This window comes from Manacus vitellinus, unplaced genomic scaffold (assembly GCF_001715985.3).
Source record: "Manacus vitellinus isolate BGI_N305 unplaced genomic scaffold, ASM171598v3 scaffold_5_pilon, whole genome shotgun sequence".
Classification (NCBI taxonomy): Eukaryota; Metazoa; Chordata; class Aves; order Passeriformes; family Pipridae; genus Manacus; species Manacus vitellinus.
The window spans coordinates 7,057,394-7,077,222 of record NW_021940682.1 but is presented as its reverse complement, the minus strand read 5'-3'; the positions used below and the strand labels follow the sequence as shown (position 1 = coordinate 7,077,222).

Genomic DNA, 19,829 nt, shown 5'->3' with positions numbered 1-19,829 from the left:
ATAGTCTGTGTGGCATGAAGTACTGTACTTTTTTGTTTACATACACATTGTAGCCTGTTGTTAAAAAAACCCACAAACTCTGGCAGTGAAATTCACAATAGATTAAAAAATAACTTATATTGGAACAGCTCTTTGAAGATCATTTGGAGATCAAGCCAGCTGCTCAGAGCAAGTCTGATTGGATCAGGTTGCTCAGGGCTGCGTCCAGCTGAATCTTGAACACTTCCAAGGACAGAGATGCCACAATCCCTCCATGTAACCTGTTCTACTGTTTGACCACCGCTGGGGTGAAAAATATTTTTCCTTCTCTCTAATCAGAATGTCCCATGTTCCTACTCGTGTCTTTTGCCTCTTGTCCTGTCACTGTGTACCTCTGAGAAGAGTTTGTCTCTGGCTTTTCTGTGTTGTTTGACCAGGGAGTAGCCAGCAACACTGAAGTCACCCTGACCCTTCTCTTCTCTTCTTTGGGCTGCACAGACATGGCTTACCTGTCCTCAGCACAATGGGTACTCTAGCTCTGACCTTCTTTACTGGCCCTCTGATTTGCTTTCTCCAGTAACTCCATGCCTTTCTTGCAGCTCTGGACAGATGTTGCTTCAGATGTCGTCCCACAAGTATCATGTAAAGTGGAAGAATCACTTCCCTGGACCCACTCCTGACTTTCTTTGCCATACAGAGTATGTTGCTGGCCCATAGTCAACTTGTTTTCCAACAGGACCCCATGGGCAGGGATACCTTCCACTAGACCAGGTTGCTCAGGATCCCATCCAACATGGCCTTGAACATTTCCAGGGATGGGGCATCCTCAGCTTCTCTGGGAAACCTAATCCAGTGCCTCACCACCCTCACAGTAAGGAATGTCTTTCTAACATCCAATCTAAACCTACTCTCTTTCAGTTTAAAGCCATTCCCCTTGTCCTGTCACTACATTCCGTCGTAAAAATTTGTCAGAACAGTTGTGGAACCTTTGTTGAGTTCTGTCTTTCTGGTTTTAATACAGTCTAACTAACTGCACAAAAAATCCCAAATTTTGAAAGTTGCAAAGTCCTCTAGAGCAGCTAACTCTTGTTCTCCAGTGCTAATAGCCCTGCGTGTCGTCCGACTTTGGCAGGATGGTTCAACCTGGTGCTTCTCCAACTGTGGGACACTTGCAAAAATATGGAAGAGATGGTCCTAATGGAAAGAGCTGTTCCTTGCTCTCAGCTTGATCATGCTCATTGTAGAGGGGAGGCTGGGAGCTTGAGTAGAAGAGATCTCGTTTATAAGGTGCAAATTTTGCTCTTGGAGAGTGCCTTTTATAAGGCAAGGTAATTGAGGTAAAAATTGGATTAAGTGATCACAGTTGAATTTGTTCTTCTCTCTGTCATAATGAAGGGATACATTTCTTAGGTACTCCTACTCCAGATCCCCAGTTTATGATAAATTAGTGTATTGGACTGTTCTCCAATGTTTTGTGCTCTCCCAAATTGCAGGAGATTTATATAAGCGATGGCCTTGATCCTGCAAAGTGTTGGCCTTGATCCAGGAAAGCACTTCAACTAGTAATTAATTTTCAACTTGCATACATAAAAGTTAAGTGCATGTTTAAGTGCTTGGCCAGAGCACTTGGTATTTTGCAGGCCTTAAGCCCTCTGAGAAACTACTAGATCTGCTTTTTTTAATGTAATTCAGTCTGTCACATAAAAAGATGCCATAATCTTTCCCTCTTTACCCCCACTTTAGGGAGACAAACATTGTTCTTGGATCAAATGGAGAAAAAAAAGAGGCCATTTGGAAAAAAAAGAGTAATTAAGAGGGCTGCCCCGTGTTCAGAGTGCATGCTTGTGGTTAATGGGAACTTCTACTGCTGCTGAGTGGATCACTTAATCCTTTTATTTCTGTAGCAGGCATTTCCTAAGTTTCTTTGCCAAACATCAATACCTTTATAAAACAGGCATCTGTTTTTGATTTATAAAAATGTGTCATGAAACTCCAGCCAAAGGATCCAAAAGTTTTATAAATTGACAAGCTAGCTAGTCTTTAATTAGTGTAGGAGAAAAGTGGTTCTTTATTTGTTTTTGCTTGATTCGTATAATTTATGGAACACCACTGGAAGAAGAAAAAGACTAGCACAACTGGTTTTACTTAGCTTAATTCACAAGCAAAACATTCTTCCAGTTACACAACTAGAAAGAGAAAATATCTGCAAAGCCACATATGTTATCAGCTGAAATTTGCACCTTATAAACAAGATCTGGTTACTTGACCATGTCCCTCAGATGAAATCTAAGGCCAAAGCAGCAAGGTGTTCATGTATTTTCTGTTTCCCCTGAGCCCTCTGTTTCTTTTTGTAAGCCCTGCTATTCATATTCTTTGTAGACCCTGCACAAGGAAAATGTTGTTTCAGTCCAGCTAAACATCCTTAGATGTTTGTTCAGGAAACCTTCTCATTTATCAAAGGAGAGAAATACAGAGTCATACCGAAGAAGTTGTAGCTCAAATAAATAAACATCCCAAGATTTTTGTTAGGGAAACTATTTCCATTTTCCATGGCAATAAAAGCAGAGCAGTGCTGGGCAAAAAACAGGCTCATCAGTGTCTCTCAACTATCTCTGCTCAAAATCCTTAGGATCTGAAGAGCAGACTCCTGTAGCCTAATGATTGACTTGCTAAGGAATTATTTAGAGATCCCAGGCAGATTTAACATAGAGATATTTTAATTTCAAAGTTTTAATTTAACAAAGTCATAAATGGATCTATAACAGTACTTATTGTCTAGGAACATGCAGAGACTCTGCAGGGGTTTTTTAAAGGAAGTGAAGTGTTCTGGTGTCTCCAATCTACTGATGTGAGAGCAGAGTTTTTGAGAGCAAATGTCCTGTTTCCAGGTCATAGTACCTCCATCCTCTTGGCACCCTCCCTTCGATGCTTATATACATTGATTCATTAAAGCCCATATCCTCCCAGCTCTTGAGAACAGCACACGGAAACAGCAATGAGCTGAGGACATGCTGGGTGTGCACACTGAGGAGAGGAGACGCGAGTGAATCATTCAGTCTTTGCTGAAAAGGTCAAGCTGGGGACTTCCATGTCTCTTTAAAGTAGTTATTCAGTGGGATAACCTAAACGTGTGCTTACAGGAATACTCCTTTCTGGTTTTTTCCTCCTTCTCTGTCCTGCAGGTCCCAAGGGAAGAAGGAGGAAGCTGTAATCTTACTGCGGGACTCCATTAAATATGGCCCCGAGTTTGCAGATGCTTACTCAAGCCTGGCCTCACTGCTGGCTGAACAGGTAACAGGCATCACTCAAGCTCTCATGCCTTCTGTGCATTGTGTATGCACTGCTGCCACAGCACCTCCTGCACATCCCAGTGGAGCACCCTTGCCTTGCACACATGTGGTGGCAGGAGTGGGTCCATGGCTCTCTGCAGAGAGCTCCCAGGCTGCTTCACAGATGGCTTTTTCAGGATGGGAGGCAACTCATTCACAGTGAGTAATTACACCCACACAGTGTGGCTCTGAATTAAATCACTGCTGAAGTTGTGAGTAAATCCCCTCTCTGCAACTCCTGGTGTCTATGGGCAAAGTCCATTGCACCTTGGATGTTGTGACAGCAGGATAAGGAAGCACTTCCCCCTCAGACACACACACCTCCATAGATAACCTTGAGATTCCATAATAAATCACTTGAAAGCTGGGAAATATCAGAAACCAGTTGGCCTCTGCAGCCCAAATTCTGCCCCTTGCATGCACCCATTGGGGTACAGCCCTTAATTACCATGGTAGGTGACCACACGTAGGGAGTGGGAAGGCTCACTGGCTTTACATTGCTCTTAATGAGCAATTTTATTTAACCTCATTGTTCATGTGCCTCCAGACCTTATTTACTGTTCATGGCCCAGACTGAGCTCTGGAGGCAGGATTACTCATTTCCTTTCGGGCTTGTTCTCCACGCTCATTACTCGGGCTCTCCCTACTCTCTGTGGTTAGGTAATTTATTTCTTCAACATCCCTGTGAGGTGAAATATTGTCCCCATAGAGAAAAAGAGAAGTTGAGGCACAAAATCCTTGAGTTCAGAAGAAGCCAGGAAGCATGGGTGCCCATGTTGAGACCACCAAGCCCTGCAGCAGCAGATGAGGGATGCTGTGCTTTGGGCATTGTGCCCATGGACTGTGGCCACTAACCAGTGGGCAACAAGGGCAGATGACAAGGTCCCCCTAACTCACAGCTCCAGCACACCTCTGCAGAACCTTTTGGAAACTGATTTTTTTCTCCTTCAATTTTCAGATCTAACTGTTCCACAGCATGGTGTGCTAAAGCTTTCTTAAAAGGTTGCCAAATATAAATACAGGCAAAGCAAAACAGTATCATCTTTTGCTGTTTTCCATTGATCTGGTTAGTGAAATCTTCTCTCTGTAAGGGAAGTGTATAAATTTCAGTGGAGGTCTTGTTCTGGTTTAGCCTTCTTTAATGATGTGGACTCTGCAAAACTCACCTATGATATATGTGGATTACTGAAAGATATTATGTTTTATTTTCCCTTTTAAGTGAATTCCAAATATTATCAGTATTACCTGCATGGATCTAGAAATATAATCTATGAATTGAAAGACAAGCCTTTTTGAATGGGAACCGTGTTTTGAATAAGCCTATCAATGAAGAGTCTCCTGCAAGTATAGGAAACGAGTCCTCTGCAGTAATACCTGGTTTTAATATTAATTGAAATTATTAATTAGAACCATCGATTGTAAGGTCAGCAGAGCAATAAAACCATTATAGATTCCTGAGACCTTCTGCCCAAAGCAAGTGCCATTAGTAAGTCCAGCAATTATTCATCTCTCTTATGTATAGGTTGTTCATCCTCTTGTGACTTGAGTAAGTGGTAGGGAAAAAAGATAGTAAAATTTCCTCAGCAAACAGCAATTTTCTGCAGGCTTTTAACACCTTCTCATGTTAAGCCACAGCAAATGACTGTGCACCTCCTGCCTTGCTCACCCATCCTAGTGACCACAGTAGGTTCTGCCCTACAAATACATGCTGCTGCCTGTGGCTGTGAGCTGCAGAGTCTTACCCTCTAGGGGTACAGGCAGAAGTTTTGGCATCTTCAGCCCAAAAGATAATGACAGGAGCCCATTTTTCAGTTTTGAGTTTTCCTCTTTGCTAAAGCAATAGTCTTGAAAATGGCTAAAAGTTACAAACCTGTTTTTTTTGTCTACTTGTGGCCCAGAGCCTGTCTCACAGCTATAGGGGTTTCTGTGAAATAGCGCCAGGATTGCCTTGACTGGTCCCACACAGCACATTCCCCATCTTAAAGGAGATGAATCTGAAATAGGGCTTTATGGTTTGTTTCCTTCTGCACCTGTAAAGAGTGCTGCAAAGAGGAATGTCTCGTGTGCCAGAGAATTAACCTGTAACTTGGTGTAATTGCCCTCTGCTCTCCTTGGTAACTGATTCTGAAGGCAGAGACATGGAAGACATGGAAGAACAACTACTGCATTGTGTAAAAGCTTTTGGCTTGTTTGTGCCTTTTATAAATGCTTGCTCTTCTGACTGCTCTTTCTGCTGGGAATCGTAACTCAGTTGCAACATATTGTGGTTTTCCTTATTTTCCATGATCACTGCAGTGGTGCTGATAACAGAAATCAAACATTTTTGCTGGTTGTTTTTACAACATTCCTGTGACACTGGTTCTTCAGGATTTACTCTGATGCACTTGAACAGCACCTTAGTCCCAGCTCTTGCTGTTTCATCCACCATTTCGTGCTACTTGATGACTCTCTTCAGGTCCTGGTTTCAACTGATTTTCTCTGCGTGTTTCTTAGAAAAAGAAACTTTTTAACCCAGAAGAGAGCCTACTCAGTCATAACCAGACTGAAAAACTGAGCTGTATGAAAACCAGACTTAAAACCCTGGAGCTCAACTGAAAGATTCTCATATGCATAATTTTTTTAATATCGTAAAAATCTCATACATTTTATAAGCCAATCTTATGAATTTCGTGAGGTTGATGAATGTTTCATGAAGGTCTGGGAGTGGAATTATTAAGTGTTAATGAGAATCAAGCCTTGATGAACTTAGAGCATTTCTCCTAAGAAGAGGAGAGGTTGTAAGGAGGGAAAGCTCTGGCACAAGAAGCTGGTTCCATCCTTCCCACTTTCTGACTGTGCTTAATGCAAACAGTTTGTGAGAGAAATCATCCCAGACTGGGCGCTGAGCCCAAGGCGTGCAGGGTCAGGATGTGAGGTGCCAAAAAAGCAATGCAACCGTGCTGAAAGTGCTAAAAGTGCTCAATATTGGTGCATGTGAACGTTTTGACGTGGAACACTGCTAATCCAGTTTAACACAGCCCTTCCTTGCGGGTTTATGATCGGTAAATAAAATGAACAAACTGACATGCGTGCACCCAAAGCCTCATTCCTTGGCTGAAAATTAAAATCAGAGGAAAAGAAACTAATACATCAATTCTGGAAAATATACTCAAAAAATTGCTCTTCATTTTAGTCAATTCTGACGATCATTACACTTCTCCTGACTCTGCAGGACAATGTTGTCAAAGTCATGTCAGTATATCCAAAATGTCCAAACTTAAGCACTTTTTAAAAACATTATTCTGTGTTTTATTGCACACCATCTTTTTTGCTGGCTGACCTTTATCATGTAAATGTGAAAGGACTTAGCTGTGCAAACTGTGTGATTCTGTGATCAAATCATACTCTTCCTATGTTCTTCAAATTAATTCCAGCTCTCCAGTTCTGAAATCGGAGGTGAGAAAAGAGTCCTCACATTAAGCATCTATAGAGCCAAAAGCTCCTGTCAGGTACACCCTTTAAATTCAGAGAAAGCCCAGGAGGCTCCACTATTTGCAGGACTTGAGGAGAGTCTATAGCTGGGAATAGACCAACCTCATATTTCGATGTGGATTCAACTCCTGAGCAGGAATTCTGCACTGGGAGCTCCAGGCTCTCCTCAGCAGAGACCTGGTTGGCTGATTTTACTTGGGAGCATTGTCGGGAGGCTGTGGAGTTGGTTGCTGTAGGGTTGTGCTGCTCCGTGGAAGAGGAAGAATTGAAAAAAGCATCTTTGGTGCTGGAGGCTTGCCTGCCACCCCTCTGCACTGTGCTTGTCTCTGCTGTTCACAGCCTCCTTCCATAAATACACCTGACAGCAAAGCTCTGAGGGTAGGGGGAAAGGCAGACTGCAGTAACTCATTTTAGAGAGCATGCAGGCGATGGGCACGCACTGTCTGACTAGAGGGAAAGGGAAACCTTGTTAAGTTGCTATTTGATCCAAACAAGACTCTCTGTTTTTGTTTCAGGACTGGGCTACCTGTAGCTCAGGCTAGACAGAGCCCAGCCAGTGGGATGCTTTCTGTAGATGGGGTGTTCCCAAAGAAAGATGTGTATTTTCTAGAAATGCTCAGCACCAACAAACCTCCTTGAAATCTGTGCAAAATGTAAAGGCTCAGTGCATGTGGGAATCAGCAAGGTGGCATGTGTCATCAATCCCACTGAACTACACCTCAGACATTGACAAGGCTTCATTTTAATCTGAATCTGTCAGATTTTCCTCACTCTTTCATTGCCCTCCACCCTTCTCCATCTTCCTTTATTCCCCTGTGCTTGCTCCCTGCCCCCCAGCTATCACACACACCCCCCAAGCTTTCATTCCTTGTGTCTTCCCCACTGCTTAGAGAATGAACAGCAGAGCTCCTGAGGGGAAAAGTTAGCCAGTGAGATGCTCATTAAACAAATAAATCAAAAGACATCACCTCCCAGATACAGATATTCCTCAACAGAACAAACACAATCCCTGGCTCTGTGTTTTTCCTGGCCGGGTGTGTGCCCAGCTGGGGGGGCTCACTGATGTTGCATGGGAGCCACCTTTTCACAGGTAGCTACAATTGCAAAGGTAGGGGGGAAAGCTGTCTGCATTGCTCTGGGGTACCAGACAGCAGCTATATCACACCCATGCTATGGGGTAAAATTTTGCCCTCCTAGAAGGTGGGTTGGGCTGGTGGCCCAAGCTCCCAGCTCAGGAGGGAGTTGTCACAGACTGCAGGTGTGCAGCAAATGGTGCTGACAGCCTTTCTGTCGTGGCTAAGAAATCTCCTTCTCTTTTAAGGAACGGCTTAAGGAAGCGGAGGAGGTCTATAGGGCTGGCATAGAGAATTGTCCAGAGAGCTCCGATCTGCATAACAACTATGGGGTTTTCTTGGTTGATACAGGTAAGTGAGAAGGAGCAAGGGATTTTCCCCTCTCTGCTTTCTCTGCTTTGATTTATTATATTCAGCAGTACACATATAAAAGGGTGTCAAAAGCTTCCAAGTAATAGATGTGCCTCCACGGTAGCTTGGAAATAAGTATCCCTGTGCTGCTGAGATGGCACAGCATAATGAAATTTGTAATCAGAGCAGGCACTGTGTGGCAGTGGCATCCAGCCTGGCTGTCTCCTTCGGTGTTTCTCACCATCTTCGCACAGGCACTTTTCCTCTTCAGTGAGAGCTGGGCAGCACCCTGACAATACTGCCATTTCTCCAGGAAGGCATGGCCACATCAAACCAAATCACAGGCACACAAATGGATCATGACAGTCTTTGGGGCACGTGCAGCCCTACTTGGTGACGAAGCAGCTCTTTGACTGTAAGGGTTGAATGCCATTGCTATAAAAATGAACCTGGCTTTTAAACAACAATCATCTGTGAAAACAAAACCTTATATACTGTGGGGCGAACTGATTTTTCGAGAGCTCTGTAATGGCATCCTTTATTTTCTAGACTCCTGGTTCCCATCCAACTTCCTTGGCACTTTATGGCATTCACATAACACCAACAAAAATGTCAGTGTACTTGCCACCTTTTATTGACAGATTTATAAGCAAGGGCGAGTTTGACAAATGACTGGTGGAAACGGACTACTGTCTCACTTTGGTCCCTCCAGAAAGGGGCTAGGAAGTGAAGAAATAGTGTAGCTTAAACTGTCTGGTTGCTACCTGTTCTGCCCCTTTCACACTGTGTCCAGCTCCGTGGTGCTTGGGAAGAAAGGATGATGGTGTCTGTCAGTCTGCAGCTGGCTGTTCTACCTCTGAGCTGATGCTTAGCCATCACTCTTCTGTAGTACCAGAACCAAAAGTACAGAACCAAAATGAGCATTCATAATCAAAAAAGGCATCATGGCATTAGCAACAGAGGTTGAGGTTCTGAATTTGTGCCCCGGCAAAATTCAAGCTTGCAAATAATAAAAATTCCCGAGTAATTTCACTCTGATGTTGTACTCATCTTTGCTTGCCAACCATGATAAACTGTCCCATTCCTGCCAAAATTTGTGATTCAAATGTAGTGCAGAGCACTTTCTGTTTTTTGCACTTGTGTACTCTGCCAAAGTCAAAACTAACATTTCCTGGTTTACTCCTACGCTTTCCTACACACAAACAACAGGGAAAAAAAATCCCACTGACTTTTGGTACTTCAGGCATGATGTGTCAATAACCCTCCTAGAGACGTGACAAGGCATGAAGGAAGTGGCTGGTAGTGAGCCCGTCACAGGCTGTGCTCTTCCCCAGCGGCACAGGGAGATGCTGTGAAGCACCACACCAATTAACTTGCAGGGTTTTGTGCAACAAGCCTCCAGCAAGTGTCAGCTCTGGGGAGCCACAACTCTAGACAGCTCTGCAGTGGTCACAGACACTTGACGTGTCTCCCTTAATGATGCACATTACTCCCGTGTGCTGAGCAGACCGAGGTGTGTGCCCAGCTGCTTCCCAGGGAATTTTGTAGATATAATTTTCAGAAACATCTGCCTGCTCACTGGTGGGGAAAGACTGAGGCTGCTGCTGGATGTTTTCAAAAAGTCATACCTTGAACGGTACGTTGTCAGCCTTGGGTGAATCTTAAGCACTTCTAAATCTCCCTACAGATGTTCCTCCTCTCTACTGTAAAGAAGATGCTGAGAAGTGTCCATGCAACTTTGAAGTTGCACAGATGGACTCAGAAAAACAAACTAGATCTGAAAAGCTATGAAAATAAAATCCTCACAGTAGCATATGTACAATGCTTCAACATGCGCAGGCTGTTTTGCAGATCTGCTTTCCAGCTAGAAATACATTGTGAAGTGATTTGGTTTAAAAAAAAGCCAACACTCAAAAGCTTTGTTTGTGGACAAAGCTCCATGAGTATTGGTTTCCATCAGATTACCTGGTCTGGAGTTTGCAAACCAATTAAATGAGCCCTGGGTTTAAATGCATTGCTGAAATGCTGAAACCGGTTTTTACCTAAACACTAAAACCAGAACTTTGGGCTTTGGGCTAGTGGTCTCTCACCGTTCTTTTTGCATTGTATTTTGTTGTGGTGCTCGGTGATGTCATGGGCTGCAGGACCTTGCATTGGTAGACGTTTTCACACAGCGAAGCAGTGCCACCCAATGGCTCCTCTGCAGCACAGAGATGGTGCCTTTGTGCTCCAAAATAGGCACCTGAACACCTCTGGTCTGGGATTTATTGCCCCCAGGTGGGAATTAGCTGGTCACTGGCAGCTACTCCCAGTCTTGTTGAGCAATGCACGGAGACTGAGCTGGAGCTCACAGCAACACAGCAGAGGTGGAGGAAATAGTCTCTGTTTGGAAAGAGCTGAAAGCATTTGTGGCTCTGGTGGTGGTGTGGGAAATACTGGGTGGCTTGTTCTCTGTTCACTGCTACCTGTCTCTCCAGTGGGCCTGGTGGAAGAATGCTCTACCAGGAGATGGCACACATGCCCCAGTCCCTTCTCTGGGGTGGGCTCTGTCCTTAGTACAGTGAGTACATCCCCCCTGCAGCATGGTCAGAGGGTGCTTTCAGTCAGGAGTCATCTTCTGGTGACTGTACCCTTGACTTGCAAAACCGCATCCCTAGAAAATCTGTTTCTCGGGATCATCTCTGAATATTGCAGTCTGAATCTTAGTTTGGACAGCAGTTTTTTCTTACACTTAGTTTCAAAAGGCTGAGGTAGGATTTCTTTCTCAAAATGTTTCCCATGCATAGAGCAATAGGTGAATGAAAACCCAGAGCATTACTGTGTGCTGAATTAGTGACAGGATTTTTCTGATGCACCAGTTTAATAAACTGTTTTCCTCTCCAGGGTCTCCCGAGCGAGCCATGTCCCACTACAGGCAGGCCATCCGTCTGAGCCCCACTCACCACGTGGCCATGGTGAACCTGGGCAGGCTTCACCGCTCCCTGGGGCAGAACAAAGAGGCTGAGGTGTGGTACAAGAGGTAAGGATTTGGGATGGGTGACAGAGGTTTTCCTCCTCCCCCCATATGGCTGTCTCTGCTAAAGAGTTTCTGATACATGAATCTATCAGAGCATTTGGGGTTTCCTCTCTTCATTCTCTATCTGTTTGAAACTAGATTTGGCTGTTTTTGAGGAGTGCTTGGAGAGGCAGCCCGGCTTCAGGCAGTGTTGACTTTCCTGGACCATTCCCAAGCCCCCAGGATGGATACTGCTGCTTTTAGCTGGGGGATGCTCTAATGATAAAGTTGGAGCAGATTGTGAGCACAACTCCTAGCCTGCTGGAAGCTAATCTGTGGGTGTTGCACCAGTAACAGCCATAAACACTGCTCAGTCCAGCACCAAACCCTTGGCACCATCAGGAACTCTGGCTCTTCCCAGCAATGTGCCAGCAGGCAGGCTCTGACTCGCAGTATGCAGTAGAGCAGACTGGTGGGGTTTTTTTGCCTCCTTTTTGTCACATAGATTTATGCTCTCAGTCCCCAGGTTCCACCGCCATCAGCCATCCCCACCCCTGCTGCATGGTCATGTGCACTTTGGAGGTGGCCCTTTCCCCTTCTCAAGTGGCCAGAGGGATTGCTGCTGTGTCCCTTCCTGGGACCTTAAATTTGTCCTTCCCAGATTGGGATGAGCGGGGCGCAGAGCTTCGCTGCTCCATCCCAGCGCAAGCAACACCTCGCTCTTCCGCTTTGATCCCCACACCACTTGGAATCATCTCTTTTTCCCAAATTCCAGGGCCCTGAAGGTATCCCGGAAGGCCGAAATCCTTTCCCCGCTGGGGGCTCTGTATTACAACACGGGGCGCTACGAGGAAGCGCTGCAGGTTTACAGAGAGGCGGCATCGTTGCAGCCTTCGAACAGAGAGATCCGACTGGCGCTGGTGAGTGTGGGGCCAGGGCAGGGCTGCAAAAGGGGAGCACCAGCCACTGGGTGCAGCATCATGTATTAGCTGAGCGTTGAGCTTTTTAAGATCATGATCCTTTATAATGTGTCTCCGTAGGCTCAGGTTTTAGCAATGATGGGGCGGACGAAGGAAGCCGAAAAGATGATGAACCATATACTCAGTGAGGACGTGGAATGTCTGGAGTGCTACCGCCTTCTGTCAGCCATCTACAGCAAGCAGGAGCACTATGCCAAGGTACCATGGCCGTGGGGTACCCTTGTCCCTAGGACGTGCAAACAGAGGTTGAATTTTACACTCCGTCTCTCCAGAGACACATCACGTGTCTTAGTGCACATCCAGTAGATTATTTTTTCACTAAAACCTTCTGTGTATCTATGTGCTGGCACTGAGGCTAAGTCATGTAGTTTTCTTGTCGCTCACAACTCCTGCTGCTGTGAGCCCCACTGCCCATCAGCCCCAGGCATATAAAAAAATCATTTCCACATGTGTTAACGATGTGGGGCAAACAAGGGAAGGAGGAAGAAGACTCTTATGCTGGGATTCCTCAGTGATGAGGAGAGAATGAGATGTGGAAAGGCACTGAATATGGTAACGCAGTGTCTTCTTGCTTTTTCACAGGCACTTGAAGCTATAGAAAAAGCGCTTCAGCTAAAACCAAAGGATCCAAAAGTCATATCAGAGCTTTTTTTCACAAAAGGAAACCAACTAAGAGAACAGAACCTCCTTGACAAGGCTTTTGAGGTATGACTGCTCTAAGACCTATGGATAGTTTTGTAAAAGGTAGAGTTAGCTCATTGCATTTAATACTTGCTGGTGCATACACCTTGGCTATTGGCTGTAGGAGCTCAGAGTTCATCACTGGTACAAGGGAAAGCTATGGGCCAGCTAACTTTACCAGACTTAATTGCACCTTTTCTCCTCATTCCTGTATGGAAATACAGCTCCCTGCTCTGGGATGTGTAAGTACAGAGTTGTGGTGGGGTTATGGAGGAGCCTTTTCTCATTGATCAGACCCTTAATCGATCCAGCCCCAGCCCCTTTTGCTGTCTATGACCAACTCCATGTAACTCAACTGGAAACTTGGGGACCTGTGAGTATTCACCATGCTGTTAAATCTCATCTCATTAACTATTAGCTGAGAGATGGGCCTTAACTGTGGAACAGGAAGTTTGGTAGCTCAGAAATTATGTTAGTATTAAATAATAGTACATAAACAACCTGGGCAAGTGGAAGGCGTCCCTGCCCATGGCAAGGGAGCTGGAACTAGATGATCTTTAAGGTTCCTTCCAACCCAAACCATTCTATTATTCTCTTATTCAGAGAATATTAGGACAGTTCTGAATAGTCTCAATATCCTGGAGATGTTTAGTCCTCGTTTGAATCCCTTCCTGTTGTGAGACTGTAAAAACAGTGCTGTTTGACAGTGTCCAGAAGGTCCTTGCTGCTTCTTCTCCCGCAATGGCAGAAGCAATGGCACTGCCCTCAGGGCCTTGTGAAACCTCCACGCAAGTGGCTGTACCGTAGTCTGCTGCCAGCTCCAAATTAAAGCCTTGCAGATAAAGAGCAACCACGTGGCTTGTGGTTGGCAGGCATTGTGGTTGTCACTGCCCAAGGAAATGACCCTGATGTGTGGGAGACCCCAGTGGTGCAAGGGGCAGGGAGAGAGCAGCAGGTACAGCTCCCCACACAGTGCTGTTGGCAGGAAAAACTCGTGAGATGAACTCAGCCTTGAAGCAGTAAATTGTATTGCCTCTGCTGTAAAGAAACTGAAATTCAGTTTGTGCATTTTATATGAGAAGAATTTGAAATTACATTTTAAATGGCTTCAGGAGAGGAAACTTTGTTTCTCTTTCCCCTCCAGCACTGGTTTTGTTTGAAGAGTCAGACTCTTAACCTAAAAATGTTTCATGTTTATGTAGAGCTATAAACGGGCTGTGGAGCTCAACCCAGACCAAGCACAGGCCTGGATGAATATGGGAGGCATCGAGCACATCAAGGTATGATGATTTTGCTTTTCCTTAAGCTGTCAAGTGCAGAGACTACTACTCAGGATAGAAAGCTAAATTGGTTTCAGACTGCCAAGAGTTGCATGTTTGTGAACAGCGAGTGTCCCTGACATTTTTTATCCAAAAAGGAGGAAAGTCTCTCCACCCCAACTAGGATTTCCCAACCAGGCTGCTTGTTAATATGCATCCTGTAATGTAAATCTCACATTTTAGAAGGGCAGGCTGCAAGGAACAACCTGCCCATCTCTAAAACTTTCCTGCTTCAGTTGTTGACCTACCTGAGAAAAATGTCACCATGAGTTGACTTTTAACGTTCCTCTCTCCCTAATTAATTTAGTAAAGTTGTCTAATGCAGAATACTGGCATAAAATTATGGAAATAGACAGCCTGCCCTGTGGTTGCTTATTTTTTTGAATACTTTAGCATATCATTATGATTTGGGTCTTAAGGAGTCACATTGTGTGATGTCCTTAAGCTATCCTGTTGCTGGGTAAAATTAACTCTCCTGGTACAACATAACAGAAAAATGTAAATCTCCTTCTTACCGACTGTGTTTCATCAAGTTTAAGCTAACAAACAGCACTCAATGATCTATTTCATAATGAAGAAGTATTCTCGTAAACCTAACAGTGTCAAGTTTTAGAAACCCTGTTTCCCCTGTATTATGGTCTTCACCTTTCCCTAGAAATGAATTTTCTGTGTCAGGGAATGCAAATGAGATCTGTCACTCATTTTCTTTGTAGGGGAGCTACGTTACTGCCCGTGACTACTATGAGAAAGCCTTACAGCTGGTTCCAAACAGCAAGCTGCTGAAGGAGAATCTGGCCAAACTGGATCGCTTGGAGAAACGGTTTCAGGAAGTCCAGGAAAAAGACCAAACATAGCATTTAGTCACCAGTGGAAAGACACTCGTGCCCCTTGGAGAAGAGTATGGTGGAAACCTGTTGCTCAGAGTGATACTGGAGGAACTTTGATAGGACTCAGAATTATGGAAGGCAGATTTTGAGTGCATGCTTATGTTTGACCAAAGTTACAGGAGACACTCGACTCCTGTGGGACATGCTGGAGAATTAATGAAAACCTTCCTTTAATCAAGATTTATGTTTAGGCTGAACCCATTTTAATCACGCTGGGAGTGTGGGTGGGACATGTACCTTCAATATCTTGGTTATCACTGGGGAAACCATGGAGACAAAGCACTCATCCATTGCAGCAGGGGTGAAGTAGCACCTCCTCTTACTCAACACAGGCTCACCTTGTCCATGTAGGGTACTACTGATGGACCTCATTGCAAGTGCTGCCAGGTCCTGCTGCAGACAGGAAAGATGGTCATAATGGTCACATAAAAAGGTTCCAAGGGGTTAATGCTGAGGAAATGGTGGCCACTTTTATAGCTCTAAATGAGACTTGAAAAAATATCCTATAGAAAGGGAAACTATCTAAATATCGCCCTGGAAGGATGATTCCACAAGTAGGGCAAAAGATCCTTTGAGGGAAAACCTAACCTGAATGTTTTACTCATTAATTTTGTAGTAATTCAGGTTCATGATAACAGTTTTGTCAAATATCATGTGGCTTTATCCTTTGCCCTCTCCCTCCAGGCAAATAGTTATTACTCTGAAAAAAATGGAAGCATCTAGGAAGCTCTAGGATTATTTATCCTCCTGCTCAGTCCCCAGTATGAAAAACAAACAACATATCAGATCAATACAGGAGGTAAAATAAAGCCACAGAGAGATTAGGGAAGATTTCCTAGCCTGGAAAGGTACTAAGGAGGCTCTTCTATGGGTATGCAGGGACAAAACCCACTTATCATGGTGATAACGCTGACAAAACACTTTGTCAAAGTGTTCTCACCCCCTCCCCTGAGAGATACAGAAAATGACCTATAGCAAATTAGTCATAAATCTATATTTTTAAATACTGAAGTGGGAAAACAAATTCTCTTCAAAACCGGGGCTTATATTGTTGAGCTTTATTTATTTAACTTAAAATAATCAAATAATTAATATATTTTCTCTGTTTTATATGAATTGGGCAATATCCTTCACAGCTGGCCACATGGCTGGGCTTTGTGACTTGTATTGTCTGAAGTTATTAAAACGCAGTACCACTGGGGCGTGCTCGAATAATTCCATCTAAGGATTCCAAGGTAAATGGCTGCAGAGCACATTGGACCACACTGTCCCTGCAATAACAGCACTTCTGCTGCTTCTACCAGGGTTTGTACCAGTTTGCAGACAGTGTTAGTGGGACTGTGCTTGGCGCCTTTGGGTTTGGACATCAGGGTAGGTCATCAGTTTGTTCCTCTTGCAGCAGGAAACTGCTATAAAAGTTGTTTTATTTGAGCTTGACTGTGGCCAGTCCCTGCAGAAAAGCAGCCCAGGATTTGGCATTATTAGTAAAGGACAGTTGAGATTAGGTATGCCATGCCTTAAAACACATCTGTCAGGAAAAGCCTGTGTGGCAGGTACCCATGTGGTGCCTGGATTTAACTGGTGCTGGCCATGGCACCTCAGCAAGCTCCAGGTTCACTCAGTGTGATGGGACAGATGTGCTGGTGGCTTCACTGGTTTAATTTTCAAAGCTTGGTGTCTAGCTGCTACTGGTGGTCAAAGTACTGACAAGTTATTGATGTGACTCCAGCTGTGTTTGGAGCTCAGAGGGAGTCCAGACTGATGCAGTTGTCTGCCCTGCCAGGGCTTGGAGAGCCAAGGAGACCAGCCAGTGCCTGCAGCTGGGCAGAGGTGGGAGGGAGAGACCACTGTGGGAGAAGAGGCAGTAACATGTTTCTGGGCTCTCTCCCACCAAACCAGCTTTCCAGGGGATCAGCTGCGACCAGAATAAGCAAGTCTTTTGCTGGCAAATTTTCTCTTCTGCCCCAGCCCAAGCAGCCTACTTTGCTTTGCATGGCCAAGGGCAGGTTTGAGCTCCTGGAGCTGGGTCAGCAACCCTCTCTTGTCTTTTCACACGACTTTTGTGGCCATGGACTTGCTGAACTGATGTCTCTGCAGGTCCCTAGTGCAGGTACTCTGCTGGATACCATCCACAAATAGCTTTGCACAGCCCTGGGCTACCAAGATGTCCAGGAGGAGATGGGGTCATTCATTGCGAGGCTGTTGCCAGTTCTTTACTGGGATATTCAGAGATACCTGGACCATAAAGCTCTCTGCCTCTCCCCAAGGTGAGCCTGCCTTCAGGGCAGCTTCCCCAAAGCCCCATGATCCCAGGCTGGCCGGCTGCCTGCGGTTCCACCGCGTGGCAGTGAGTTTGGGGGCTGGCAGAACAGTGTTTGGTGCAGCCCCAAACAGTGGTACCATGCAAAGCCCCCCCTGGAGCATCTGCAGAGTGCTCCAACAGCCAGCCAAAGCATGGGGGATAGGGGTGGGGGGAGATATGCCTCCTTGAAAAATGCGTATCAACTATAAACTTTGCCTCATAAAGATATATTAAATAAATACTGTATATTCTACAAGCCTCACTGCAGTGTGTGGCTTTAAAATTGTGGCCAATGAAACGTATTTTTTCAAATACAGAAGAAGTTGTATTTTTTTATAGCAATGCTTTGTGAGAGGGAAGACTTAGTTTTATGTTTTTAACTTCAGCTTAAATATTAGTTTGTCTTTCCTGAGAGACCTGGTAGAAATTATTGTCTCCTTCTTGTCCTAGAACCTGATCAAAGCCATCTTGACCTCTTAAAACTGGTGCATGTATAGAACTATAGTATAGCTTTGGGTGCCCCTCTCCCAGATCCTGGAGAAGGATTACCATTTGTGCAACACTGTTTTACTTGCAGAATAATGGAGAAAAATGAGACCATTTTCCCAGTAAGGGAGGTGGTTTGGTTGGAAAGCATGGCTTGTGTTCATCCACTTGCCTGAATTAGACAGATAACAGATCCATAGACTTTAATCCCAGGTGGACCAGTTTTTATATGCTGAAAGGGTGACTCTCCACGTTTTGGAGCTGGGTTTATGGTAGTTATGGAGAGAGGGGGGCTCACTAATGAACCCCACTTTCTTGAACCAGCACTTTATACCCCATCTATGCAGGATGACAGTCTGCAAACTGGCAGCGTATTTGGAGAATGGCACAGATCGTGAGCTACCAAAGCAGCTAAACCCTTGTGAAGTTCTGAGCTGACTCCCTGTCTTGTTGGTGCCCGTGCTGAAACGCTGTGTTTGTTCAGGGCATTAATCATGTGAAAGGTTTATTGCAGTCAAAGAAGAATAATGGAGTATGATATGAAATGGGTTACCTCCACCAAAATGGAATGCTATTGTGAAAGATAAATGGAGCGACTTACCTTGTGATAAACTGTATGTTATCTTAATTAATCATAGGAAATGTCCTCTTCCTCTAGCATTGCACAGCTTCTAAAATAATGAGTTACAAATACATTGTTTTCTGCCAAGTCCAGTGCTCAGCATGGTTAGCAGAGATTGCAAATTAATAAATGGCTGAAGCTCTGCCTGGTGGGGGAGAGTTCATGCTCTCTGCAAGTTGCATTGGCTAAACCTCAGTGCTCACCAATATTAAAGCAGAGAATTAATGGAAAGCTGGTTAGACAGGACTCTCATGTACTCACTGTGCATTTTAATTCTAAATAAGAAACATAATAATTTTGTTGCTTTTTCCTTTCTCCATGAATAATATTTGCAGCTGATGGATTTTGTTTTATTTTATTTCTCATTTAAATTCCAACATTCTTTGCTTCCATCCTTTTTCTGTCCCCCAGGATAAATTATGCAGTGGGGGGGTATTTTCTCTCTCTCATAGAATCCTTGTACTAGATTTTCCAACAAATGTGTAGGCAATTTGTTTTGGCCAAACAGTAAGTGAATGCAGCAGTGCAAATGGCCTTCATTCCAGAGATCTTGATGAGGACAGGGGGCTGTGCATGCGTGTAGGTGGAAAGAAGTCTAAGTAAAAAAAAAAAAAAAAAATTCAAAATAAAGAGCCTAACTTGCAGGGGAGGCTGGATACCCCTAAAATTATCTAAAAACTTTGAAAGCTTCTCAGCAGTTATAGAAGCCAGGCCAGATACGGTGTACAATATTTGGTGAAAGAAGATAATTGTCATTCTGATTTAATAATTTGGCAATTCAGAATATCATTGTATGGTCTTTTGCCCCACTTGTCCTCCAATTCAGTGAAGCAGTTGGCGTATGCTTAAATCTCCTCAATCTTTTTGTGATTAAGTTTACCAAGTGCTCAATTTCTATCTTTCATATATGCAATTATGCACAATCTTTGGACAAAATTAGCCCTTAGAGGGTTTTTTCCCCCAACCTTCAGTCTCTTGCAGCAAAATGCACCGTTTTGCTTTCATGTGTATTTAAACCCAGCAGCAAAAAAAAAAAAAAAAAAAATAGAAAAAAAGGAAAAGAGAAAAAAAAGCGCTTGGCATTCACTAGTGTTTTATGGTGGCAAAATTGCTTCAGGTAACCTTGATAACTTTGTGCAAAAGTTCATTGCCATGCTTGTACTGACTTGCTGAAAATTTTTTCTTCTGGAAAATACCTCCAGTGGTATCCTCTGTAAAAGTTATGGCTTCTACAACTGTATTACTGTAGAAATCTCTGCCTGAAGTGGATGTCACTCTGTGTGTTCCTCTCATGCAGGAGTCGTTTGCATTGCCTGCTGTTCATATGGTTCTTATTTCTGTATCTAATTTTTTT

At 44.2% G+C, this 19,829-nt stretch overlaps 1 protein-coding gene across 1 annotated transcript in view; it reads left to right on the top strand.

Annotated features, from left to right (window-relative positions):
* TMTC1 (transmembrane O-mannosyltransferase targeting cadherins 1) overlaps positions 1–19,093 on the top strand; it is a 131,722-nt gene extending 112,629 nt beyond the window's left edge. Inside the window, exons 12-19 of the mRNA XM_029963566.1 lie at positions 3,162–3,270; positions 8,101–8,203; positions 11,087–11,222; positions 11,974–12,118; positions 12,239–12,376; positions 12,761–12,883; positions 14,062–14,139; positions 14,892–19,093. Coding sequence (XP_029819426.1) covers positions 3,162–3,270; positions 8,101–8,203; positions 11,087–11,222; positions 11,974–12,118; positions 12,239–12,376; positions 12,761–12,883; positions 14,062–14,139; positions 14,892–15,032 — 973 coding nt within the window. The 3' untranslated portion in view covers positions 15,033–19,093. The remainder of the gene's footprint in view (positions 1–3,161; positions 3,271–8,100; positions 8,204–11,086; positions 11,223–11,973; positions 12,119–12,238; positions 12,377–12,760; positions 12,884–14,061; positions 14,140–14,891) is intronic.
* The last annotated feature ends 736 nt before the right edge of the window (positions 19,094–19,829 follow it).